This window comes from Canis lupus, unplaced genomic scaffold (genome assembly GCF_011100685.1).
Source record: "Canis lupus familiaris isolate Mischka breed German Shepherd unplaced genomic scaffold, alternate assembly UU_Cfam_GSD_1.0 chrUn_S151H311, whole genome shotgun sequence".
Lineage (NCBI taxonomy): Eukaryota > Metazoa > Chordata > Mammalia > Carnivora > Canidae > Canis > Canis lupus.
This window is the reverse complement of record NW_023330357.1, coordinates 19,203-46,777: the sequence shown is the minus strand read 5'-3', so window position 1 is coordinate 46,777 and position 27,575 is coordinate 19,203. Positions and strand designations below refer to the sequence as shown.

Below are 27,575 nucleotides of genomic sequence, written 5' to 3'. Positions count from 1 at the left end.
AGCGTCTAGAAAGCCACTGATTTCTGGGCATTGATTTTGTACCCTGCCACACTGCCGAATTTGCTGTATGAGTTCTAGCAGTCTTGGGGTGGAGTCTTTTGGGTTTTCTAGGTGTACGGTATCATGTCATCTGCAAAGAAGGAGAGTTTGACTTCTTCTAGGCCAATTTGAATGCCTTCTATTTCTTTTTGTTGCCTGATTCCTGAAGCTACGACGTCTAGTGTTATTGTTGATAGCAGTGGTGAGAGTGGACATCCCTGTCTCGTTCCTGATCTTCTTCGGGGAAAGGCTCCCAGCGTTTGCCCCTTGGAATGATAATTTGCTGTGGGCTTTTCGTAGATGGCTTTGAAGATGCTGAGGAACGTTCCCTCTATCCCTATACTCTGAAGCATTTGGATCAGGAGTGGATGCCGTATTTTGTCAAATGCTTTCTCTGCGTCTCTTGAGAGGATCATCTGGTTCTTGTTTTTTCTCTTGCAGATCTGATCAGTCACACGGAGTGTTTGCCGAGTGTTGAACCAGCCTTGCGTCCCGGGTAAAGGCCACCTGGTCACAGTGAGTAACTTCTCAATTTACCGTTGGATCCTATTGGCTCGTATCTTGTTGAGAATGTTTGCATCCATGTTCATCGGGGACATTGGTCTATAATTCTCCTTTTTGATGGGGTCTTTGTCCGGTTTTGGACTTAAGGTGATGCTGGCCTCATAGAACGAGTTTGGAAGTATTCCATCTCTTTCTGTCTTTCAGAACAGCTTTAGTAGAATAGGTACGGTCTTCTTCTTTCAATGTTTGATAGCATTCCCCTGGGAAGCCATCTGGCCCTGGACTTTTGTGTCTTGGGAGGTTTCTGATGATGACTGTTTCAATTTCCTCCCGGGTTATCGGCCTGTTCCGGTTTTCTATTTCTTTCTGTTCCAGTTTTGGTAGTTTGTGGTTTTCCAGAAATGTGTCCATTTCTTCTAGATTGCCTAATTTATTGGCGTATAGCTGCTCATAATAAGTTTTTAAAATCGTTGTATTTCCTTAGTGCTGGTGGTGATCTCTCTTTTCTCATTCATGATTTTATTGAGTCCTTTATGCTTTTTTCTAGAGTCACCAGTAGCTTTATAATAGTGCTTCTGTATTGGCTTTCTGACATTGAATTGTAATCCAGATTTTGTAACTCTGTGGGAGAGAGGACTGTTTCTGATTCTTTCTTTTGAGGTGAATTGTTCCTTCTAGTCATTTTGCTCAGTGTGGAGTGGACAAAAACAAGTTATACTGGAAAAAGGAGCAAAAGAGAAAAAAAGAAGAAATAAAAAAGAATAAAAAAAGGGGTTGGGAAACAACAGAAACAAACAGAAAAGAAAAAACAAGGGGGAGTATCCTCTGATTCTATATACTGTAAATCCCTCAACTTCCCCTAGAAGTTTCCAGTGCTGCTTGGTCAATAACTTGGTTTCCCCTGTCCTTCCAGCTGGTCTTCTGGGGTAGGGGCCTGCTGTGCTGATTCTCAGGTGTGTGCTGCTGGGGGAGCTGCCCCGCCCCCTGCCAGGTGCCTGGCTTAGTGGGTGCTGTTTATCCAGTGAGGCCCCTGCCCAGTCCCAGGCACAGGGTGACACGAGGAGGAACAGCCACACTGGTGGCGGCCAGCTGTTCAGCCCTGGAGTCAGCTCCCGCAGTAACTACCGCTACCCAGCAGAGGCCACAGGGGCCTGGATGCTCTGGGGGTGGGGGGCGCCGATCGCCCAGCTCGGGGCCGCCCAGTGGTAGGAGCGTCCTTGCTTTCCTGTACCCTCCTGGCCTCTGCCTGTCCTGGGGGGAGCGCCGGATCTTGGGCTGTGTCCCCCAGTGCCCTGGGCTCCGGGGCCTGTGACACTGAATGGACCTAAAGTACCACGATGTATAATTTAAAAGCATCAGAGTAAATTTTCTCGTTAACTTATCTTTTATTACAAATAAAATTCATAAGCCATTATAGAGGTTAAAGAAAAACAAAATATGGAAACAGCACAATGACGGGGAGGGAAGCCTCCATTGGGCTGCAGCCATCACGAGCCCCGCGGTAGGAGCTGGGGTGGCTCCTGAGGTGGTTCAGGGGGTTGTTCAGGGGTCGAAGCCAGTTGCTCCAGAGGCAGGTGGCGGCCCTGGCACTTTGGGGACCCTGACTGCAGGCGCCAGGGCCTACTCCTCCACCGGGTGGCCAAGGGTGCAGGTGGCTCCTCATCAGGGTGGGGAATCATAGGTGCCAAAACCATGTGCATTGACTTGGACTCAGTAGCCAGCATCTCAGCTTGGGCCAAGCCCTCACCTCCAGCAGCCGGGACCGGCTCGGTCACCTCAGGCCCTGAAGGTGCCACAGGCCCCACAGTCGGAGCTGGGGTGGGCTCCTGAGGTGGGTTAGGGTGTTGCTCCGGGGCCGAAGCTGTAGCCCCAAGAAGACAAAGTATCATCACCAGGACGGACTTTCCACGTCCCTCCCAAATCAAGGACACTCTTCCCACTGCTCAACTGTGTGAGTACAAGAGCCCTGGGAGGTCTCCCCAGACTGAAGCCCGTGGGAATGGGGTGTGAGCCTACCCACTGCTCCCGGCCCAGCTGCATGGAGGTTGGGTCTGTGTGGCCCACCCTGTCCCAAGCTTGGCCACCCCCAGTCCTCCTCATCCTCATCGTCTAATTCCACGAGCTCCAGGTAGCTGAATCGTTCCAGGTAACGCTGGGCCGTTTTCCAGGTCTGAGCCTGGCATGTTGAGCCCCATGAATGCCAGAAGCTTCCTCAGGAAGAGAAATTCTGGTGGCTGATGAAAATCCTCCTGATGTAGTCCAGCCAGATGTCCAGGATGCAGGAGATGGCCCTGGGGAGGGACAGGTGGGCAGAGGCATCAGAAGACAGGGCTCCCTCACACCAAGGTGTCCCGGGGAAGCCCTGCAGGAATGGGGCCCCAGGCCTTCCGCTCAGGGCTGTCGGAGGCCAGTGCTGCTCCTTGTCCACCTGCCACCTGGTGGTCCTGCCTGCCACAGGCCTGCTCACTGAGGAGGGGCTGGCACGAAGCCTCTGTGCATGGGAGCCCATGACTAGTGGTGTGACCATCACTGTCTTCCCTGGGGAAGCATGACTCCCTCCTCAGCCTGGCTCCCTGCCCACTTGCCCCTTGAATCCACTGGCAGGCATCCGGGGAAGGGGGGTGTCTGGCCTTCATTGCCCTCACTGCACACACTGTCGCTCTGGGAATGTCCGAGTGGGGAGGGTTTGGGCTCTGTGTCTTGCCAGGCCTTGCCAGGAGCTGCCCGGTACTGCCGCCTTCCCTCCTGTGGCTCAGCGCTGCCTCACTCACGAGGGGCCCCCAGGGGTTGTCCTTCCACTGACTCTAATCTCCCAAAGGGCAGGGGCCGTCTGGTCCGTGAGCACTCACTGGCTCTCCTGAGCACCTGCTGTGCACCTGGGTCCAGGTGCCACCAGCTTGGTGAGTGCGATGCTCCCCACACCCTCTGCTCTGGGTCCCAGGAGGGGGTAGACAGAGGGCTTTGAAAGGGGCAGGCATGGAGAAGGACTTCATTAGGGCTCCCAGTGCTCTCCCACAAAGCCCGCACCCCATCCACAGCTCTCTTTTCCTCTTTTCTCAAAGGACCCATTAGACCTTTACCCTGTCACAGGAATTGCAGATGTGTGGGGTGAGGGTCCAGCAGCCCCTCCAGGCCACAGCCCCCTCGCTGCCCTCTTGGAGAGGAAGGCCCTCCTGCATGAGCCAGAGCTCACTCACACTTTGCACTGCTCCACGGATCCCACGATGTCATCATTCAGATATTTGTTGCATCCATATCTAGAGGAGGGCAGGGGGGCATCACATGAAAGTTCCTGTGGACCCGACCTCTCCTCATAGCTGCTGTCACCCTCTGACCCTTGACTAGCCTGGAGCCCTGGGGGGCCATCCGCTCTGTGCGTGGGGCCACAGGCAGCCCCTGGAGAAGCGCCTGCACCTGCTGGGTCCTCCTGAATGCTTGAGGAATGAAAGGGCTCCGGCCAGGCCCATGGCCGACATCCGAGTGGGCCAGGGTGCCCCGGTGTCCCCGGTCCCCTACTCCGGTTGCCCCAGGACACAGACCCCAGATGGACTCTCAAACCTCCCTTTCCATGGGAAAACAGGCCAGCTCAAACCCTGGTGACGGTGGGGACGCGGCACAGGCTTTCATGGGGAGAGAACGATGACTGCTGAGCACAATCACAGCCCCTCTAGCCGACCTGCCACAGGCCAGGCCCCGGGGACTGCCCTACGGACCCCACTAGGCCCCGTGTGACTCTGCTCCAGTCGGAGGAGCAGCCCCAGGGGCCGGGAAGTTCAGGAACATTCCCAAGACTCCCAACCAGTAGGTGGCCCATCCCCCTGGGCTGTGGAGGGTCAGGGTGCTCACTTTGCAAACAGCAGGTCCAGGATCTCTTCGGTGGTGCCAAATTCAGGATACGTTTCCATAAATTGAACAATGGAAAGGTCGTCCAAGCACAGCAAGGCGGGCACCAGTTCTTCTACCTGCTGCTCCAGCAGCTCCCTCCGGCTAGGGGTGGTCGGGAAGATCCGATTCCTTCTCAGGGCTGAGGCCCTTTCAGCCTGAGGTGGGACAGAGGGGACGTGCAGCCTGCACTGTAGCCTCCAGACCACCTGGCAGTTGGAGCGCAGACCAAAGCCCGAGCTCTCAGTGGCTACGGGGGGCGGGGGGGGGGGGCAGGAGTGCCCACAGCAGGAACACGGGGCTTGATGCCTGCGGCTCAGTCACTAGGCATCTGACTCTGGGTTGTGGCTCAGGTCATGGTCTCAGCATCCTGAGATCCCGCCCCTGGCAGCTCTGCGCTTGGGGCAGAGTGTGCTTGAGGAGCCTGTGTCTCCCTCTTCTGCTCCCTGCTTCTCTGCCTGTCTCTTAAACAGACAAACTATCCAATAAAGAAATAATCTTAGAGGATAAATTTTCAAAAAAATTTGGATCAATACAAGGACCTAGTGGGAAAGATTAGTGTCCCAGGGCCGCTTGTCAGCTGAGTTTTGGCAGCACCTCCCTGCATTAATGGCTTCACCCCATGTCAATCCCCAAATCTTAAAACTTCTCTGTCATATTTTTAAAAATGTTTTATTTATTTATTCATGAGAGACACACACAGAGAGAGGCAAAGACACAGGGAGAGGGAGAAGCAGGCTCCACACAGGGAGCCCGATGTGGGACTCATCCCGGGACCCAGGGATCACGACCTGAGCCAAAGGCAGTGGCTCAACTGCTCAGCCACCCAGGCATCCTATCTGCCATATTTTTTAAAGTAAAATTATTAGAGAAGGGATGAGCTTGGATATAGGGCAGACAAAGCTGTACAAAATAAAAGAGAACTTTTGAAAATACACCAAGGTAAGTTCTTCTCACATCCAACTAAATGTTTTGATATTTTACATGTCTCCTCCCACTACATCTTTATAAAAGCAAGCAACATTGATAATCCTTCATCTCAATTGTAAATTGACTCCCCGTCGAAGCATTTTCAAAAAATACAAGAACTTTCATAGTGGTGACATAGAATATCAAATGTCAAGTTGAATTTGAACACTATGTGCCTCATAAGTGGAACTTCACAACAATATTCTAGGCTTGATTATTTATTAAGAGAACTTAGGATCCCATATAAGGCTAATGTTCTGGTCATTGCCCTACAAGTCATCACTACACTAATGTCCCTTTTTGCTCCAAAGTACATTTCAGTGTGGTGTGTGTGTGTGCATGCATATGTGTGAATGTATGTTAATAATAATTTTAAAAATCCAGTCAACCCTTAATTTACTCTTCATGATGATGTTAAAATGAAAGGAATGTGGTCTGTTCTTGACTCTTTCAATGTGTTGCTATTTCATAGTTCCTAACACATTAATTGTACTGAAATGAGCTTCCCACATTACTTAAGAGGGCGAATATTTGGATCCAGATTACCTTAAAAATTTGCAAAATTTATAAAGGATATATAAAGCTTGTTAAAATAATTTGTAAATTATTATATTTCATAAAAATACAAATTCCAAAATAATAAAATAGGCTTGAAACTAGAAAATAGTAAAGAAACTTTTGTCTGCCTTGATACTTATAGAGAACATCAAGCCTGATATTGCTAGGACTAATAAACAGCTGGATCACCCAGCTGACTATTCCCTTTGAAAGGTTATCCTGACTTTGGAATGGCATGAGTCAGACTCTAAAGGAGAAGTGGTTCTGAGGACGTTCAGATATGAGCACCAAGAAGGTAATGAGCCTGGAAATCCTCTGATACACAGAAAAGTAATAAGAATTGGGGAAATTTTTAAATGAAAAAATTATGTGTATCCAACCTGAAACTATTTAAAAAGCTACCATCTAAAGAAAATTTATAAAGAGCCTCATTCAGTTTATGAAACAAAAATAGAAATGATGGCAGGGATTTTATGAGAAAGCACATTCTAATCAATCTAAGAAATAACATTCTAACAGCAATATTTTATTTTTGGAGTTAGTAGTTTATTATCCCCCAAATCAGATGAAGTTAGTGGAGTTGGCTTTCAGTGAATTTGTGCTCTTGGTGAGATGCTGGACTCAGAGAAGTATTGAGGTTCCTTCCATTTCTAGGGTTTCTTTTTTAAGTACTGATACCACAAAAAGTGTTAATGAATTTCCATAATTCTCTCTAACTTTCAAATAAAGAACATATCAGGCTACATGATACCTACTTACCATTAATATTTTATATGTGTTTATATGATATTAATACCATTAATTTTTTTTTTAGAAGAGACCAGAATGTCATCTATCTCTATGTATGGAGATATAAAGATACATTCATATACTATATCTATCTATAGACCAGTATATGTCATCTATCTCTATCTATAGATAGATATGGTATGCAGCTATATCTATATCTACATATCTATATCTCCATACATAGAGATAGATGACATATTCTTTTTTTTTTTTTTTTTAAACTTTTTTTTTTTAATTTTATTTATTTTATTTTATGATAAGCACACAGTGAGAGAGAGAGAGGCAGAGACACAGGCAGAGGGAGAAGCAGGCTCCATGCACTGGGAGCCTGATGTGGGATTCGATCCCGGGACTCCAGGATCGCGCCCTGGGCCAAAGGCAGGCGCCAAACCGCTGCGCCACCCAGGGATCCCCTTTTTTTTTTTTTTTAAATGGCATATTCCAGTCTATATCCTTAATGCCAGAAAGCAGGATTAATTTATTCAGATAATTTTTTTGACTTTGGCAGACAATAAAGAATGACCTTAAAAAACATTAAATAAAAAAAATTAAATATCTCAAAAATATAATAGAGAAAAATAAAAATGGCTCATTATTCCACTTCCCAGAGATAACCACTATTAATATGTTGGTTCATATTCTTTTCCCTCTTTCTGTTGATACAGACTAGTCAAAATATTAGTGTCTTTTCACACACATGGAACAATACTATTAATACTAAAACTTTATGTTTTTCAAAGTATTTCTTGCCTCTACTTCCACATAGATTGATCTTCTTCTTTTGAGTGACTCTGTTGTATTCTATTCAATGAACCTAAGTTTATTTAACCGATATCCCAGTTGAATAAGGGGCTTGTTTTGAGACCTTAACTATTATAAATGATGCTGCATAATATTTATAACAATATTATCTTCATTACAAAGACTAATAAACATCTCTCAAGTACTTATGAGGTGCCAAACACTTTCTTACACACTTTATAGACATCATTTCATTTAATTCTCAAAGGACAGTGAAATCTAGACATGCTATGTAACTTGCCTAAGCTCACATATCTAGAAAGTAATGCCATTAGAAACGACAAACACTCACCATTTGCTTCGACGTGGATGGACCTGGAGGGTATTATGCTGAGTGAAATAAGTCAGTGAAGGACAAACATCATATGGTCTCATTCATTTGGGGAATATAAAAAAATGGTGAAAGGGAATAAAGGGGAAAGGAGAGAAAATGAGTGGGAAATATCAGAGAGGGAGACAGAACATGAGAGACTCCTAACTCTGGAAAGGAACAAGGGAAAGTGGAAGGGGAGGTGGGTAGGGGGATGGGGTGATGGGCACTGAGGGGGGCACTTGATGGGAGGCACCTGGTGTCATACTATATGTTGGCAAATCAAACTCCATTAAAATATATATATATTTAAAAAAGAAAGTAATGAAGTGGTAATTGCAACTCAGGTCTGTCTGATTCTAGAGCTAAAGCTCAACACTCACTCAGCAAATATTTCTGTGCATACATTTTTGTATGACTCGTGTTAGTACACACATGGTACATTTATAAACATAGTATCGCTGAGTCAAAGGTTATGCAATATTTGAACTTCAAGATGTATTTTCAAATTAATTTTCAAAAAGTTTTACCAATTAGCACTCATTATTGCAGAAAATCAGAGCACTACTTTCTCCATACTCTTGCCAGCATTGTGTAGTATCTTCCCCCCCATATGATAGACAAAATAATTAGTGTTATTAGTGTTGTTTCAATTTTCATTTCTTTAATAATTTACTGTTTTAGTAATAAAATGTATATATTTAAATATCATTCTTGTCATCAGCTGTTGCATTATACCTCATATGCCCATCATCTCTGTTTTGGAGAAGTGGCATAAAATTCTCAAGAAAGTTTTTTTTTTTGTGCGTTTGTTTATGTGTGTGTGTGTGGTGGTGTGTGTGTGTGTGCATGCAGTACATTATTCATTCTCTGTATCACCACATATATCCAAATTCCTTGTTTTTTGTTTTTTTTGTTTTTTGTTTTTCTGTTCTTTGGAATTTGTTTCTGGGTTAAGCACAGTCAGTTGCCATGCTGCCAGCAAGTTGCCATTATTCAATTCAACAATCAGTTAAGGTTTCTTTTTTTTTTTAAGAATTTTATTTATTCATGAGAGACAGAGAGAGAGAGAGAGAGAGAGAGCAGAGACACAGGCAGAGAGAGAAGCAGGCTCCCTCAGGGAGCCCAACCCGGAACTTGATCCCGGGACTCAATCCCAGGACCCCAGAATCACCCCCTGGTCCAAAGGCAGCCGCCCAACCGCTGAGCCACCCAGGGATCCCTCAGTTAAGGTTTCAGGACTTGGGCAAGGTAACTGACTAGAGAGTAGGAACACACCATTTAAAGTTGCTTTTTTTCTCATAAAAATGATGGCAGTTATGGAAAGAGAGAAGAAAAACTTTTGAAAACTAACGTGATATGAATTAATACATGTATACACACATGCATATGTACATGTTCTTTTAAAAGAGCGAAGAGTTCAAGGGAAAAATAACATTAAAAGAAGAGCTGTTCAAAAATTTTCTTAAATTTTAAAAGTCCTTCAGAAAATAAAAAGTGATTAAAGAATTTGAGGTCAAGAATTCTTAGAAATTAAGAAATCAACTCACCATTTACATTTCTTTTTTTTAAATAGATTTTCTTGAACAAATCTTTATTCACTTGCTGTGTGCCCTTTTTTATAATAAATTTATTTTTTATTGGTGTTCAATTTACCAACATACAGACCATTTACATTTCTTTTAGAGTCCCTCTATAGGAGCACCTGAGTGGCTCATGGATGACCATCTGCTTTTGGCTCGGGTCGTGATCCTGTGATCCCAGGGCCTGGGATTGAGTTCTGGATGGGCCTCCCCATAGGGAGCCTGCTTCTTCCTCTGCTGTGTCTCTGCCTCTCTCTCTGTGTCTCATGAATAAATAAACGAAGTCTTTAAAAAAATAAAAAAAATAAATTCCCTCTATACACTCCAGCAAGTGTATATCGCATTGCAGAAAAATGCACCAGAGTCCAAATGCTACCAAGTCTAGGAAGCAGTCAGGGTTAACATTTATTCCAAGTGGAAAAACATGGCACTCAGCTACATCTAATGGCATGAAGATCAACTAAGGCACACAAAAGTACTTGTTTTTTGTAATATATTCAAAGGTACAGCCATTTGCTTTGCTTAGCATTCTCTCAAGACGATAGTTTTGTCAATGGTGATAAGAGTAAGTATGATTATGTTATAGAATTATCATCAATAAAAACAAAAGTGTCATAAATGGTATCCTTAAACTTGGAACCAATTAGCAGCACCTATAATCATTCTCCTTAATTATTCTCATTTTCTTAGAGGAGAAGAGAGGAGAACTTAATGTGTATCAGGTTAAGTGTTTCCTCCCTAAAGTTAAATACTTTTTTCTATAATAATCTCTAATGAATGCATGTTTGATATTTTATACTTCTTTTCTTTTGCATGAGCAGACCTACTGACGTTTTCCACCTTGTTCAAGCAAAAATGAAAAAGAATGCTAAGTAATTACAATGTGAAACTAGCCTATTTCTTTTTCTGAGTGTTACTTGGAAGAATGCATCTTGCTACAAAGCCAGTATTTTTTCTTCAATTAATATAAATAAGAAATGAGACAGATTAAGGGATTGGGTATGTGATTTATCTCTGGTCTGTAATTTGTTTAAAAAGCAACTCCTATTTCTTTTCTTTTTTTTTTTTTTTTTTTTTTTTATTTTTTTTAAATTTTTTTTTTTTTTTATTTGTGATAGTCACAGAGAGAGAGAGAGAGGCAGAGACACAGGCAGAGGGAGAAGCAGGCTCCATGCACCGGGAGCCCGACGTGGGATTCGATCCCGGGTCTCCAGGATCGCGCCCTGGGCCAAAGGCAGGCGCCAAACCGCTGCGCCACCCAGGGATCCCTCCTATTTCTTTTCTAACCTGTTCATTTCTCTCCTCTATGCAGCTTAAAAAAAAAAAAAAAAAAGGAGAGACCACCTACATCCACACAATATCATGTCCCCAAAGCCAAACTTTAAAAAAAAAAGGAAGCATCAGTAAAATATTTAACTTTTCTGCTCTAACAGGCAAATGTAACACAAAAGGCAACAAAATCTACATTATGATTTCATGATTATTAATTTGAATATGAATGGAAATGTCCGATTCCAAAGCTGGTTTGAACTGCAAAAGTAATACTGTGCTGTAAGTCATTTTTTTTTCCTAATTATATGGTGAAATCATTAAAAAATAATGATTAAGTTCACTCAAAATGACATTGTAAAGCTTGTAGAAATATAAAAGCAGAATCTTTACATATATGTGCATGTGTGTGTATATATATGTATTTCACTTTTAATTTTTTTTTAATTATAGTCACAGAGAGAGAGAGAGGCAGAGACATAGGCAGAGGGAGAGCAGGCTCCATGCACTGGGAGCCCGATGTGGGATTCGATCCCGGGTCTCCAGGATCGCGCCCTGGGCCAAAGGCAGGCGCCAAACCTCTGCCCCACCCAGGGATCCCTATATATTTCATTTTTTATCATAGTTCATACCGCAAAAATTTTAAGGAGATTGACTTTTATCTTAGAATTTCTATTGATAAGGAGGATAACTACCTAAAAACAAACTGACCAATCTATCAATGGAATACTACATATTAATTTCATTATTGGTTATGTACATTGTATTATGAACATGTTTTTTCAATTGCAGAAATGTCTCCTTTACAATGAGCATTATTTGAAAAAAGAGAGATTAGACAATCTATAGCTAGAAAAAAATGAGTGAGAAAAAATTTGTTTATTTTATGGTTTATATATCTGATTTATTTATTATTATTTCAGAGAGAGAGAGAGCATGAGCGATGGGAGTTGGTGAACAGAGGGAGAGGGAGGGAGGATCCCATGTGGAATCCTTGCTGAGCACAGAGCCTGTTCCGCAGCTCAATCCCAGGACCCAGAGATCATGAGCAGAAATCAAGAGCTGGATGCTTAACACACTGAGCTTGTTTACTTTACTCCATTATCCTATTATAATAGTAAATTACCACTACCTGTTCACATGTTATGGCAGAGAGTCTAACTCTTGAGTCCATTTTCTCTCCTACCTGGACACATAGCCCATACAGCATTCCCCAGCCTCCTCTGCAAAATGTGTCTTGTAACTGAGAATAGACACGATATGATCCAAACCCAGGCCTAGTGATCCTCCATGTTCTTTTCCCTCAATACAGCAATTCTGGAAGCTACATTGAAAACAGCAGGGCTGGGGCACTTGGGTGGCTCAGTCTGTTAAGTGTGGATTTCAGCTCAGATCTCAGGGTTGTAAGATCAAGCCCTGCATCAGGGTCCATGCAGGGTATGGAACCTGCTTAAGATTCTCTCTTTCCCTCTATCCTCCCATGCCAAAAAAAAGAAAGAAAAGTAAAGAAAACAGTAGAGCCAAAATACGAAGACAGAACATGGGGGTGTGAATCACCACTTGGAGGAGAGCCCCTGACTGATAAGGAACATATGTTGCACAATTTACATGACAGAAAAACAACTATATTTTGCTAAACTGTTGGGATTTCTGGACCTATCTATTATACGCAATAATGTTATTTTTATTAATGCAAATTGCTCTTTCCCCTTTAGTCTATGAAGACTCACCAATGCATTTTACCTCAAATCGGTGCTGGTACTGTTTTTTTTGTTTGTTTGTTTGTTTTTTAAATTAGATTTTATTTATCTATTGTGAGAGACACACAGATAGCGGCAGAGAGAGAAGCGGGTTCCCCACTGGGAGCTGATGCTGGACTTGATCCTAGGACCTGAGGATCACACCTTGGGCCAAAGGCAGATGAGGCTCAATCACTGAGCCACCCAGGCATCCCGTGACACTAGGTTTTATAACCAGAAAGAATTCAGTGTGGGAGATCAAGAGAAGCCAATGTAAGTACCAGAGGAGCAACAGGCTGAAGAGAACACTGCTAGCTTTAAGTCCCAGTGCCTGGTACTATTCATTCATTAGTGAACAAATTGAAAAAGGTAGAAGAAAACTTTCAGACAACCTAGTTCTATGGAAAGACTGATGAACAGAGGAATTAAAATAGAGGTTTTTCCCATCTGAGAGATATGTAGAAGAGATTGTGGTATTTAAAAATGAAAAACCTCTAGTTTACTAACTAGAATTGAAATAAAAACTTTAAAAAATACTATTTTGTATAATTGAAATTTGTTAAGAGAGTAGATCCAGTGTTCTCACCATAAGGGAAAAAACAAAACAAAAGCAGAACTACGTGAGGTGATAGATATGTTAATTAGCTCACTGTGACAACCATTACAAAATACACACTTGATACAAAATATATCAAGTCCCTGAACACGCCCAATCTTGTCTGATCTCGGAAGCTAAACAGGTTCAGGCCTGGTTATAGTACTTGGATGGGAGACACATATATCAAAATACCACATTGTAGGGACCCCTGGGTGGGCAGCTGCCTTCGGCTCAGGTCATGACCCGGGGATCCCAAGATCGAATCCTGTATCGGGCTCCTGGAAGAGCCTGCTTCTCCCTCTGCCTGGGTCTCTGCCTCTCTCTCTCTCTCTCTGTGTCTTTCATGAATGAATAAATCTTAAAAAAAAATACAACAAAAACCCCAAATACCACATTGTACATCACAAATCTAAATGATTTTTATTTTTCAATTATACCTCCTTAACTTAGAAACAAAAATGAATGAATGAATGAATGAATGAATGAATATTATATGCCAATGCACATAAGTACTATAGCAGGTGCCCGTATCACACCTTCCTATAATGCTCTATACAAGAAAATGAAACACAGCTTATAACCTTTAACTCAAGAATTCTTTTTTTAAAAAATATTTTCTCAGGAACTATAAATACGATATGTCCAAAGTTTTACCAACATAGCTGATTAAAATCATATGTGTCTGTAGATGTAGGTGAAAAGAAATATATATTCCCTCTGAATATAACGCATATGCACACGCAGTAAATACTATAAACTATATTATATTTAATGAAAGCATTCAATAGTTAAAGATTTCCTATACAAAAGTATTTAATGATATGGAGGATGTTCATATTATTATCAAATGAGAAAAAGAGATCCTGGAAGAATGTTCCAAAATAGCCCATTTCAATAAAAAATTAAGTTCCATGATGTACATGCCCTTGTCATCAGTGAAGATTAGTAACGATTCATTAGATTAGAAGAGCTTTTACATCCTTTCTTTAGAATTATCTGCATTTTCTCAATCAGTCCCTTGCCACATAAGATGATTTCAGCCCATATTAATCAGAAATGTGGCTTCAGTGAAGAGAGACACAACTTGCTCTGACAGTGACAGGAACAAAGTAAAGTCAGTAGATGCTGGTGGCATGAAAAAGGAAGGATTAGTGTTGGGTGGAGTTCCTGAAGGAAGGAAAGCTTCTCACTGTACATAAGATGAAAAACAGGTAGATCACCCATAAAGAATTATGTTTTTTTTTTCCCCAGCTGGAAAGTTCTTTCCAGGAGCTTCAGTACAACTTACAGATAAGGAAAACATTTAGTAGCTGAGCAAAGACAAGTAGCAAAGTCTTTGGTTTCTTTTTAGGAAAAAGCAAATTCCTATATTAGTATAAAATGTTTGACTTTGTTTTCATTAATCGTCCTTCAAAAATTGCACACATCTATTAAGCTAGGGCTATTCTTACATACAGTAAGAGGTTGTTTGGCACATGTTGAGTCATAAATGTTTCCTGGAAACAATTGGCCCAGCGTTTAAAGTGTTCGCTGAGGTAATAAATAATGCTGAAATATGAAATTACTTCCTTCTACATTAAGAATGAGCTTCCTCATTAAAAGTATTTAAAAGACCCTCATCTTGCCTAATAGCCTTAGTTTGAGCTTTAAGTAGGAAATCCCATCTCCAACCTCTGCCTACACTGCAAAAACAAACAAAACACAACAAAAACTTTGGAAGCAAAAGCAACAATTTAGGCTGTCAGCTGCTTTGGGAAGCCCTCTGTAAAGGCACATTGCAAGTAGAAAAATGGTCATTTTATTTATTTTATTTTAGGATTTTACTTATTTGAGAGACAGAGCATGAGCAGGGGGAGGGGCAGAGAGAGAGGAGAGGGAGAAGGAGACTCCCCACTGAGTGTGGCCTGGCACAGGGCTCTATCCCAGGACCCTGAGATCATGACCTGAGCAGAAGTCAGATGTTTAATCAGCTGAGTCACCCAGGTACCATAACAATGGTCATTTTAAAGAAGCCCCTTACATAGCCTAATACTTAATATAAATTGTTCCTAAGATACAAAACGATAAACTCCCAGCATTTGATCTATCATCACACCTATGATTCACCAAGTTTGTGAAAATATACCCATTTTACCCACCCCCTTACCCCCTGCCCAGCATAAAGGGAGAGAGAGCTTGAGGTTGTGATCTACACTAATCTTCGAGCAGTAGCTGACAAGTTGGGCCACTGGTAAGGGACTTAACCCAATTGAAAAGTTGATGACAAGAAGTTCTGATGAAGTATAGGAGTGGTCCCCTTCAAAGAGCATAAAATATGGATATTCATGTCCCATTTAGTCTTCCAGAGAAGGCTGACACTTTAGAGGGACCTCAATAATCAGACGCACAAAATTACCTATTCTATAGCTATTAGTCTTCATTTTCATTAATCCAAGTGTTTGCTGAATGGGAAAGATACTAGTAGGCCAGGATAACACAAGGGGCCAGGTTTGACAACATGAAATTCTCTTCACACACAACAAACACAAACAAAGAAAGAAAGAAAGAAAAAGAAAGAAAGAAAGAAAAAGAAATTCTCTTTACAGTTGATACGGTTATGGCCAACCAGTGTCTGATAGCAGAAGACAACACAAAGCCATTCATATGGCACCTTCTGCCTAACTGGTATGGCACTGGTTCTACTTGACTACTTTTAGCACTATGGGAAAATATGTTTTCTTGCAGGAAGAGACATATATGGAATCTTTCTTCTCTGGTCACAATTCTGTCAGCATCATGACTCGTAGGCTTACAAAATCCTTATTTTCTTTGGATTCTGACATAATCTTACCTCAGACAAAGGTAAGTAGTTTGCAACAAAAGAAATGTGTCCATGGGCTCACCCCAAAATCCACTGGTCTCAACATCTACAAGTAGCAGATCTGATAGAATGGAATAATCTGCTAAAGACTGCTGTAGCATCTTTCAAGAGACACAATCTTGTGGATTTGGGATGGTGTCCCACCAGATGTTACAGACCTTACACCATTATCCAACACATGCCATCTCTCCTGCTGTCAAAATGCACAAATCCAGAAACTAAGGAAGGCAGTGAGAGTAGCTTCTTTCAGCAAATAGGTAGAAGTGCCCTAGTTTACACAGAAGAAATGCTTCCCCTAGACAACACAATCTCTGTTAAATTGGAAAGTAAGTATGCCCTCGGGCCATCATAAACTCCTCAAGCTCTTAAACTTACTGGCAGAGAAAGGGACTACAACATAGTTGAGGTGATTGATGTTATTTAACAATAGGAAATCAGATTGCTGCCGCACAATGGAGGCAAGAACAATTTCTAGAACTAGAGGTTTCTCTGGATTGCCTCACTTCTATAAAAGGTCAGGTAACAGAATAATGAAGCAATCAATCAAGGCAGAAGCAATCAAAGGCTTATACCACAAGATCATATCACCAGATAAAGAATACTATAGCCCAGTCACTGACAAGGCTTAGAATACACATTGAATGGATGTAGCTAAAAGAATATAAATTGTCATTTAAGGTCATATGAGAGGTTACACAAGTTACGGGACTATGGCAGCTATATTTTATGTTAATTGAGAATTTCTTCCCTCATTTTTTCCCCTAGATTATCTTACATAAAGCGGCATACTGAGGTTTGCCAACATTATAGATTTTATTTGGGAATATGACTAAACTGACATCAAGTCATAAGGTTATGGTAGGTGATGGGATTCGTGTATCCCTTGTATTAGAGACACCTTTTTTTCATCTGGAAAAGAAAAGATGCCAAGAATAAAGAGGAGTGGAATGCAGGAAATTTTCCATTTTTTCTTGCATATCCACACTCCGCTCTCTTTCTCAAACTATGCCCAAGGAGGCTGTACTGTATGGACTACATCTGTGCACTTCCTTCTCTGGCTTCAGATTGGATCAGGCCCGTGGGAGGAACCAGGAAGAGTTTTGGAGGGTGGCAAAAAGTAAAGTCAAGGATATCTACTCCCTGGTTCTTCCTTGGAGAGTAGACATCATCTGTCCCCAAACCAAAGGCCACAGTCTCTTCAGGTGACCCTCTGCAAAAAGGTATTTTTTATGAGCTCATATAATTGCCTTCTCCCTTTCCTTTAAGGTCTAGGAGTAGTGATGACTTAACCGCTGATTACTAGCCCAGTGTACAAACCAACCATTCCTTGTTTTACCTAAACTCTATTGACTCCTGTATAAGTAGTTCTTGTATTATATTTTCCTTGGCCACCTCCTGAAGTGTACATCTGTTTCCTGCTGATAAAATTTTTAGAAATGTAAGTGAGAACTGTAGCAGATACCCCCTTACATGATAAAGTTGATAGTTAAAACCACTCTAATAAGCACTTAACCCAACATTTTCTCTATATTAGTTTAAACTGTATGTATGATTAGAAATATCAACACCTCTCTTTCAAGAACTGGTTGACCTAGCAGGCAGAAAATCAGTAGGCGAGCTGAAACCTGAAATCGGTAGAAGATAGAACCCTATGAATCAACTTGATCCGACATTGACAGTAGGGTGGTGAATACTCCTAATGAGAGAAAAATACACAGTCTTTGCAAGCTCACTCGGCGGACTCTACAAGATACCATATTCAGAGACACAGAACACAGCATAAAAATTTAAGAAAATAAAAAACATACAAGTATGTTTTCAGACCACAATGTAACAAAACTAAAAACCAATATGTATGAAAACCTATATGTGGGAAAATTATAAAACTTGGATGAAACAAATTGGACGTAAAAGAATAGGAAATATTCTATTTTTATGGATTCATAGACTCAATACTGGTAAAATACCAATTATTCCCAACTTGATCTAGAAGTTCAAAACAAATGCAATCAAAATCTCAAATACTATACATTCCACATTTGCAATCTTTTCTATTATCTACTCCTTTCCAATTGTATAGCTTATTCACTTTGACGATCTACTCAGCAGGCAATTATTGATTGTCTCCTATTAGACATGCACACCTTGGAAATGATGAAATTCATTAGATGTAGCTCTCCTGAAGGAGGAGGTGGCTGCACTTTGCCACCTCTTAGATGCATCATTTATCATATTTTATGGTCAGGATCACTTGCTCCTTTACCATCAAGTGGCAGACCTGCCACATTAGTTGTATGCACTGAAGAGGAAAATGAGGACTGCATGGGCTTCAGGGACTAGCAGAGGCTCCACGGTTACCTTGGTTTGTCAGCTCTGGTTTCCTTACCCCATCAATCAACCAAGAATGCCCCAACCAATTTTCATATATTCATTCTAGAGCTGGTTATACAATATGGCAGCCACTAGCCACATGTGGTTATTTAATTTAAATTAATTGAAATAAAATAAAAATTTAGTTCCTCAGTTGCAACAGCCACACTTCAAGGACTCAAGATTCACATGGGGCTAATGGCCACTGCATTGGACAATGAGAATTTTACAACATATCCATCACAGCAAAGAGTTTTGTAAAACAGTACTGACTAGATTCTCTATACTAACCCAAACAGACTTTTGTTATCCTATCCAATTTTCTTATAAATGTCAAAAAAAACCCACCTAATTTTGCTAAGATCCTTAAATCTTTTCTTAACAAAAATGTAATTCTGAAGAAATTTTCAGAGCCTAATACTTCTTGCATTAGCCATATTTAATGAAGACTAGGAGTACTGCATTATGTGAGAAGGAAGAGTCTTCATGGAATGAGTACTAAAGGTTCAAATATCAGAATATTTCTGGAGATAGTTCAGTAATTTTATAATGTTACTGTACAGCGTATATTATCTTTCATGTTAGGTTTATCAAGATAAATACAGAAACAAGCATTTTATTAATTCTGATTTATTTATAATATTTCCTTTTAACTAGAATCAGTTGCTGGATAGAAAATTAACTTTTCTTCCCTCCTACCATCATAGCACATTCATTCACCCATAACAGTATTTCTCTTATTTAGTGTCATCCCAAAGGTTTTGTGTTATTGTTTGCTTTTGTTTATGCATTCATCTGGCCACTAGTTTCTGAACTTTGGAAAAATGCTTTAGGAGAATACCAAACCTATACCAGGTTTCCCCATAAAGCCTAGTATATAATGCTTTGAAGGGAGTGAACACTTAAACCTTCACTGAAATAATAACTGATCATTAATTTGAAAATATGCATAACATGGCAATTTCCTGTGAAAATAAGGACTTCTTAGAGTGTCAAGAAACACAAGACATGATCTGTGTGTGTTCTAAGGCTTAAAAAAAGATTTACTTATTAATTTACATATTTATTTCCTTATGTATTTATTTTGAATAGATACGGGATATGTCCTCCCCAAATATCCCACATCACATTTGGTCGGTCTGCTTGATTCTCTAAATCAGTTAACCATTTGGTTCTCATACTGAGTAACCTATGTCTTACAATTTAATCTTTATCTTTAATAAAAGTACTACTTTAGCCTGCTATCCACTAACATCTTTTCAATTTTTCCTTTTTTTTTTTTTTTTTAGAATTTATGTAGGAATAAGTTGCATTTTATTGGTATTCCTCACAGTCCTTGTCAGCAAGGATTGATATCTATGCATTAATTTTGGATTTATCCTGGAGGCGATAAGAAGTTATAATAGCATTTGAGCTACCTGGTGTTAGTATTAGTATTTTATAACTAATCAGTAGTAGGAAAGGGGAATGGTTGTTTATGATAAAAATGAGAAGCAAAATCATCACTTGAGAAAAGTTATGAGATGACATTTCTGTGTGCACAAGTCTCTTAGTCTCTGTATATACAAGGGATGAGAAGGCTTTGAGAACCATTCACGGGCAGCCTCTGGTGGAGCAGTGGTTTAGTGGCACGTGTAAGCCTGGGGGTGTGTGATCCTGGAGACCCGGGGATCGAGTCCCATGTCAGGCTCCCTGCATGGAGCCTGCTTCTCCCTCGCCTGGTTGTGTCTCTGCGCCTCTCTCTCTGTTTTTCTCTGAATAAATAAATATTAAAGAAAAGAAAGTTCTTTCTTTAAATAAAAAGAAGAGAACCATTTCAGTGTTGAGACTTTTCTCTTGTAATTTTAACTAAGATTGAGATTACTATAAACCGTTTCAATAGTCAACTGCCCATAAGCAGTTGTAAAGACGCTATACTTCTTATGAACCACCTCTGATTCACAAAAAGAGTATTGTGTCTCTTTTCTCCGCCCTCCAATTATGCTAGCTTGATATGTTCCAGAACCAGAAGCCAGAAGTGAAGGAAGAGAGTTAGGGGACTGAGGTTTAGAGGGATGAAAACACTCCCTAGAACCTGTGATTTTATTTGAATATGTTACATAAATTCCACCGGAAGACTTAAAATTCTATTTTGAGATCTGCCCTATGACCCAGCAATTGCACTGCTGGGGATTTGCCCCAAAGATACAGATGCAATGAAACACCGGGACACCTGCACCCCGATGTTTCCAGCAGCAATGTCCACAATAGCCAAACTGTGGAAGGGGCCTCGGTGTCCATCGAAAGATGAATGGATAAAGAAGCTGTGGTCTATGTATACAATGGAATATTCCTCAGCCATTAGGAACGACAAATACCCATTTGCTTCGACGTGGATGGACCTGGAGGGATGATGCTGAGTGAAGTAAGTCAATCAGAGACGGACAAACATTACATGGTTTCATTCATTTGGGGAATATAAATAATAGTGAAAGGGAATAGAGGGGAAGGGAGAAGAAATGGGTAGGAAATATCAGGAAGGGAGACAGAACATGGAAGACTCCTAACTCTAGGAAACGAACTAGGGGTGGTGGAAGGGGAGGTGAGGGGGGGTGGAGGTGACTGGGTGATGGGCACTGAGGGGGGCACTTGACGGGATGAGCACTGGGTGTTATTCTGTATGTTGGCAAATTGAACACCAATAAAAAATAAATTTATTATTTAAAAAAATAAAATTCTATTTTGATTTGTTTGTCCAAAAAATACATATTTTAATACCAGTTATAACTTAAAAAATAAATATAATTCTTCCTTACTATATAGACAGTAAGAATACACAGACCAGATTACCTGTTCTTCAAGCTACAAGGACCTTCAAATCATTATCTTGTCTAACACCGTGCTAGTAAGAAAACATTATCAACTATGATGTTTAGAAAGGTTACCTAGGGAGAATAAAACCAGTTATTTTAACCTATATATTTTGTGGTTCAGTCGCTGATCAATGCACTTTGAAAATAACAATAATCAAGTGATAAGAGTTTATGCTTAATTCTTAAATCTTTCACAAGGTACAAGCTCAAAACCATTATATTCAATATTACAAATATTAAAGCCAGTGTCTTTTAAATTATGTAAGTTAATTTCTTAGAACTTATTCAGAGGAAATTACGCAAATTATAACTTATCCTATAAATAATCCATGTTATACTCACAATCTTTTAAAATCTACAATTCGTATGTCTTACAAAAATTCTCGCCATTGTCTGCTAAACTTGTAGAAATTTAGAAAATGGAAAGAATTTAATTTTGTGGGCCACAATCATAGAGTCCATGAGGGGTTCGGGTAATAACAGGGGCCTTGGCAGATTCCTTAGGGTCAGTACCTCGGGACCTTGGACAGCGGGGCGCGGAGCAGCGGTGGGGCCACCCGGAACCGGCCTGGCCGAGTCCCGCTGCAGCCCTGGGGCGACCCGGGGCCTCCCCCGCCGCGCCCCGCCCCCCGCGGCCCCGCCCGGCCTCTGGTCCCTCCCGACCCCCTTGGCCCACGCCCCCCCCCCCACCGCCAGCATCCCGGGCCCCTGTCCGCCCCCCGCGGCCCCCACCGGCCTCAGGTCCCTCCCGACCCCCCAGGCTCCTTGGCCCACGCCCCCCCCCCCACCCCCAGCATCCCGGGCCCTTGCCCGCCCCCCGCGGCCCCGCCCGGCCTCAGGTCCCTCCCGACCCCCCAGGCTCCTTGGCCCACGCCCCCCCCCCACCCCCAGCATCCCGGGCCCCTGCCCGCCCCCCGCGGCCCCGCCCGGCCTCAGGTCCCGCCCGACCCCCAGCCTCCCCCGCCGACCCCGCCCCCCCGCGGACCACCCCGCCGGCCTCAGGTCGCGCCCCCCCGCGGGCCGCCCCAGCCCCATCGCGCAGTGGGGCGCTGCTTACCGCAGGCCGAGTGCGGGTCAGAGCCCTGCCCCAGGGGGAGCCGCCGGTGGGTCCCGGTCCAGGCCGCGGCTTCCCCAACGCCCCCCGCCCGGGTCCCCCCCAGACTGATGCGCCTCTGCCCCCCGCGCCTCCTTCCGTTGAGGCCGTTGGAGCCCGGAGCGCGCGGCCGCGGGGGGCCTGGCCTGGGCGGGGCGGCGGGCGGGAGCCCGGGGCGCGCTGCTTGCTTGGCCACTTTGGGCTCTAACCTCGCTCCTCCCCTGGGCTGTGGGGTTTTTTGATTACAGGAAACTAGAGGACTGTAGGGAAGTGCCGCCTTGAGCGGGCTGAAGCGACTGCTGTCACTATTACATTCTCTTCTAGGTGTGACAGCGCCTTGGATCTAGAGACAAGCTTCTTGTTCGCCAGGAGCACCCCTGCAATGTGCATTTTCGGGTCATATCCGCATATAAATGCCTGTTTTTAAAATACTTCATGCACAGTTCTTAGCAGAGAGTCATGTTTAGTTCTAGGATTATGCTTCTTTCTTTCTTTAGGGTTGCTTTTGTAATGAATCAGCACTTACATACACCTCTACTAGGCAATCATGGAGTTGGCACCCCAAAGAAAGGTAATTTTCGGTCATTTTTAAAAATGTAACAAACACAATTATATTTGCATTTTAGGCCTCGTTTAATGATGTGACCTCTAGAATGCTTATCACAGTCAGTTCATCGTGTTTTTTATTTTATTTATTTACTCATGATAGACACACAGAGAGAGAGAGAGAGAGAGGCAGAGACGCAGGCAGAGGGAGAAGCAGGCTCCCTGCAGGGAGCCGGTCGCGGGAACCCTATCCGGGTCTCCAGGATCAGGCCCTGGGCTGAAGGTGGCGCTAAACCACTGAGCCCCCGAGCTGCCCGGTTCATCAGGTTTTGCGTCTGTGGTGCTCCGTCCTTGAATAGGACATTTCATACCACTCTTCCACAAACATTTAATGTCCTTTGAATTCTGAAAAATTCTGTTCTAAAAATATTTGCAACAATTTGAAGGACTTTGAATTTGTGAAATTGTGAAATAAAGTTGAAACAGTAGAAAAGTTTATTCGGAGGGGATTGACCTCTGCACATGTGTTTGAGTTAAAATAATGATGTAAAAGTAAACTTTGTGTATTTCTTCCTGTACTTTAAACAGTATTTTCAGATTCTCAGTGTAGAATTAAACATTGCTGATACTAAAAAAGAAATACATCTTGTGTCTTCCCCCAAGTAATACTATGGTTGCCGAGTCGTGAGAAATAACACCACAGTGATTATGTCCTCAACTGCCAGGCTTTTTCTTTTTTTTTCATCTCTCCTGCTACCGTATCATAATTAGCTTCACCACATGGACTGAATTCTATTAGACTGAGCAGAGACAGAGCAATGTCAGCTCTCAGGTGAGTATGGCTACTTCCAAACTTTTGAATCTGCAAAATGTACAACTCAGAGCTAGTGAAAATTCCTCTCTCTTTCTTTCAAATGACAGAGGATATTTACCCCCGGATCCTCTGGGATGGTAATCCTGAAACTCTGTAGACACTCCTGGAAACTTTAGGATTTTAGTACTTTTTTAAGTTGTCAGTAATGATGCAGTTTGTTGTACAAGTCTGCAGCTTAGGACCTCCAAGGACCTCTTCCTTATTTACAAATGTTTCATTGCCTTTTTAAAAAATGTAAAATGCTCTTACCAATATTTTCTGTGTTTACAAGCAGTTTAGCTTGACTCTTCTATCGCAGGCCTAGTCTTTTCTTTAGCACGTTAGTTTGGGCGTGACTATTTGTCAAAGTACTGAGCGTTATGTATGCCTACTCCTTATATTTTGATGTCTGGTCTTCTCTTTGCAGCATTATATTTAATTTGAGCCAAACTCTATGTATTTAACATATCCTGAACGCATTATTCCTCAAATTCAACAAATTCTTTATCACTTAAATTCTAATTTGGAACTTGTCAAAGTTTTTGTTTCATGAGTCTATAAGGAGTGGAAGCAAAACATTTGTAATGCTGTGTTTTTGTTGCTTTCACATGCATGATCTCAGTAATCACTTTGAGTTGTTATTAGCAGTGCAGCATTATTCCAGGTTTTTAGATCTAAGGACTGAGATTGAGGAATGTGTAGTAACTTACTCAGTGTTTTTTTTTAATAAAAACTTAGTGTTTTTAATTAATGAATATTAGAATTGTTATTTTTCTGACTCTAATCCCATTGTCCTTTCTTGTACTAATTATCTCCCCTTGAGAATCTTTACATATAGGTACTTCGTATATTTTGTTCCCCAAATAAATTTTGAATGAAAACAGATCAGATGATTACTGAAAAGAAAATCCTTCCCCTCCTGTGTAACTAGTATATGTTTTGAACTCAAATGTATCATTTTGCTTTTTATTTAGGAATTTTTTTAATGTATATATATTTTTTATTTATTTATGATACAGAGAGAGAGAGAGAGAGAGAGGCAGAGACACAGGCAGAGGGAGAAGCAGGCTCCATGCACCGGGAGCCCGACGTGGACTCGATCCCAGGTCTCCAGGATCGCGCCCTGGGCCAAAGGCAGGCGCCAAACCGCTGCACCACCCAGGGAACCCTTATTTAGGAATTTAAAAAGGTTAAATAAGTTTTCACATCATTTCGTACAATGAATAATTCATTACCTGATACATATTTTTATCCTCCAAGGACTTAAATACAGTAGACACCTCTTGTGTATTATGACAGGAGGGGAAGAGCCCACATGTACTGTTTGGTTCCCATGACCTTTTCTGTATCCTCCAGGGACACTTGCTGATGTCCGCTCATTTCCTCCCTTGACACGTAGAGGGAGGCCACACTGAGGCAAGAGAAACATGGCATGTCTTTCTACCCTTTGAGAGGTGCTAAGCTTTTTCTCTGGCATTAATCCGTTTTGCTTCTACATCAGGAAAGGAACCTCAAGAGGGAAAATACACCATCTTCTGGGTCCTGACCCCCATGTAGTCCAGGCTGTTGAGTTCCTCTCAACTGAGCATCTTCCATTGAATTGTTATTTCAAAGACCTCTGTGTTTCAGAAGCCTTCTAGTTTAGGACACCTGTTTCTGGGGCGCTCCCTCTCTCTGCACAAAATACCAAGTCAGAAGGCCCAGAGCCCCGCAGCAGGTCCTCTCCCAGTAGACCTGCTTAGCTGGGGAGAGTCACAGTCAAGTAGCAAAGCCAGCGCCAAAGGGCTCCCATTCCACTTCCTTCCTACCTCGGAGAGGGAATTGAGACCTTTTCATGGTATCTGGAAACAAAGGAACTCTTTATCAGCAGGTTGAACCTTCCCTTTGGGCACAACTGTTCTTTAAATTAAGGTAACATTGTTTTTTTTTTTTTTTTTTACCTATTTAAAACATTAATGCCTTGGCTCTAATTTTGTCACCTTGCTGTATTTTAATTTCTCCAGGACAAAATAATCGGTTTACTTTTTTAGATTTTCAATCTGATTCTCCCCCTTATGCATTGCATATTATAACAAATAGTATAGAACTTAGCCAAATAGGCTGTGACAATTAATTTTTTTATTGGAGTTCAATTTGCCAACATATAGCATAACACCCAGTGCTCATCCCGCCAAGTGCCCCCCTCAGTGCCCATCACCCAGTCACCCCAACCCCCCACCCATCTCCCCTTCCACTACCCCTTGTTCATTTCCCAGACCTAGGTGTCTCATGTTTTGTGACAATTAAATTAATAATTCATTTTGGTTGCAAGTGTTTAGGCCTTGTGCTTTGACTGATATATGCAAAATGATAATTTATTACAAATAAATTCATATACTTGCACTATAGTTTGGATGAACCAGTAAATTTTGTCTGCATGACTGTCATTAGACAGAAGTTAGATCATTTCAAATATATATGTTTGACTTCATGAACACCTGAAATGACAGCTCGCGTAAGAACATGTTTTTGTTTTTTGTCCCTAAATTTGTATGAACTTACTTTAAGGTACTAAGTACACTCCTGTATTTCTGAAGTCTTGTACACTTAAATATAAAGAACTAAATATAACCACATTCAATTCACATTCCAAAATAATAGACTCAATTAATTTGCAAGTTCATTCTAAAGTCTTTCTTATTTTCAAGGAGTAATTCTGTTTGTAATATAGTAAGCCAAAGTATCTTTATGACTGAGTTTGCTCATAGGAATCGAGAAAATTAGCCTCTGCACAATGACAACCCGCTGAACAGCCCTGCTAAGTTTTTCTCGCCGTGGGAGTCAGGTGCATATTCTAATAGAAGGAGATGGCATTCCTGTTCCCTGGGTGGAGGTCAGCTGGGCTCTGAGTGACTGTAAATAGCAGGAGGGGGAAAAGGCTCACTGGAAATCCAGAGTTTGTGGTGTCCAGGGGCCAGCAAAGTTATCTGCCTTGACAGCGTCTCAGGGGGGCTTTAAAACGCCCCAACCACCTTTTCCACTAGAAGATTTTAAATTGGATCCACGTGTCAGAGAGTCTAAGACCTAAATAATTTCAGAACATGGGAAATGTACCTGTTTCTTTCAAGTTGTTAATTAATGAATACTTCGATAAAAAACCTTAGTATTTCCTTAGTGAAGAATTTGGGAGGCATCAACTCAGGTTGTAAAACTCAGAGAGTGTGTGGTGGTTGACATGGGGAGTCTTGAGGCCCCAGGGCGAGCCCAGGATTGGTCAGGGCTTTTGTTCAGGTGAATGGGTTTTCCCTAGGCCTGTTTCAGATCCCTGAGCTCTTTTGATGGATGCTGGCTCTATCTCCTTTTTACCAGACACTTGGGATTTGTGATTCGTCATCTTCCTTTTCATAGTATCTTTGATCTTATTGATAAGTAAAATCTTGCCCCCCCCCCCATTTTTATCCATACCAGGTGTTACCTAGGCCCACTGCGCAATAGAAGTACTGGCAGCTCTGCTACCTGGTTCTGGTTTGCTGTAAACCATTAGGCCCAGACGACCAGACGTGATACCCTATAGGTTTCGGGGTCTTGCTTGTCTCCTTTCCTTTCTCTCCTTTTTCAGAAATGCTTGTATTGCAATGTTAAAATTTTATGAAAGCATCATTGTTCCCTGCTTTTCGGTTTAGATGGAAACATAACTCTTTTTCTGAAAACATGAAAGTATCCCAAACCTAAACATTCCTAGAAAAAAGCATACCAATGTGCACATGCAGTTGTCTTTGCAGTTTGCTAACAGTAATTTGGGTTGATTTGAAACTTCACTGACATTTATTTATTGAAAGATTTTGTTAATCAGAGGGAGAGAGTATACCAGGGAAGAGGGGCAGAGAGAGAGGGAAGGGGAGAAGCAGGCTCCCCGCTGAGCAGGGAGCTCAAAGTGGGGCTGGATCCCAGGACCCTGGGATCATGACCTGAGCTGAAGGG

The 27,575-nt window shown here is 42.0% G+C and overlaps 1 protein-coding gene across 1 annotated transcript; it reads right to left on the bottom strand.

The window, feature by feature from the left end:
- Nucleotides 1-2,755: 2,755 nt before the first annotated feature.
- Nucleotides 2,756-22,244, bottom strand: LOC119878343 (ral guanine nucleotide dissociation stimulator-like). The gene is made up of 5 exons (XM_038588962.1): nt 22,181-22,244; nt 7,835-7,857; nt 4,390-4,583; nt 3,741-3,800; nt 2,756-2,834 (listed from the first exon to the last, which is right to left on the bottom strand). Exons 2-5 carry the CDS (start codon nt 7,835-7,837, stop codon nt 2,756-2,758), a joined length of 336 nt encoding a protein of 111 aa, XP_038444890.1. The 5' UTR covers nt 7,838-7,857; nt 22,181-22,244.
- Between the last annotated feature and the right edge of the window lie 5,331 nt (nt 22,245-27,575).

What these genes read in the sequence shown, in the direction of transcription:
- LOC119878343 (XM_038588962.1), bottom strand. An exon ending in CTGGACCTGCTGTTTGCAAA is followed by an intron (nt 3,801 to 4,389) that starts GTGAGCACCCTG and finishes GCCCTCCTCTAG; the next exon opens with ATATGGATGCAACAAATATC. An exon ending in TCCGTGGAGCAGTGCAAAGT is followed by an intron (nt 2,835 to 3,740) that starts GTGAGTGAGCTC and finishes GTCCCTCCCCAG; the next exon opens with GGCCATCTCCTGCATCCTGG.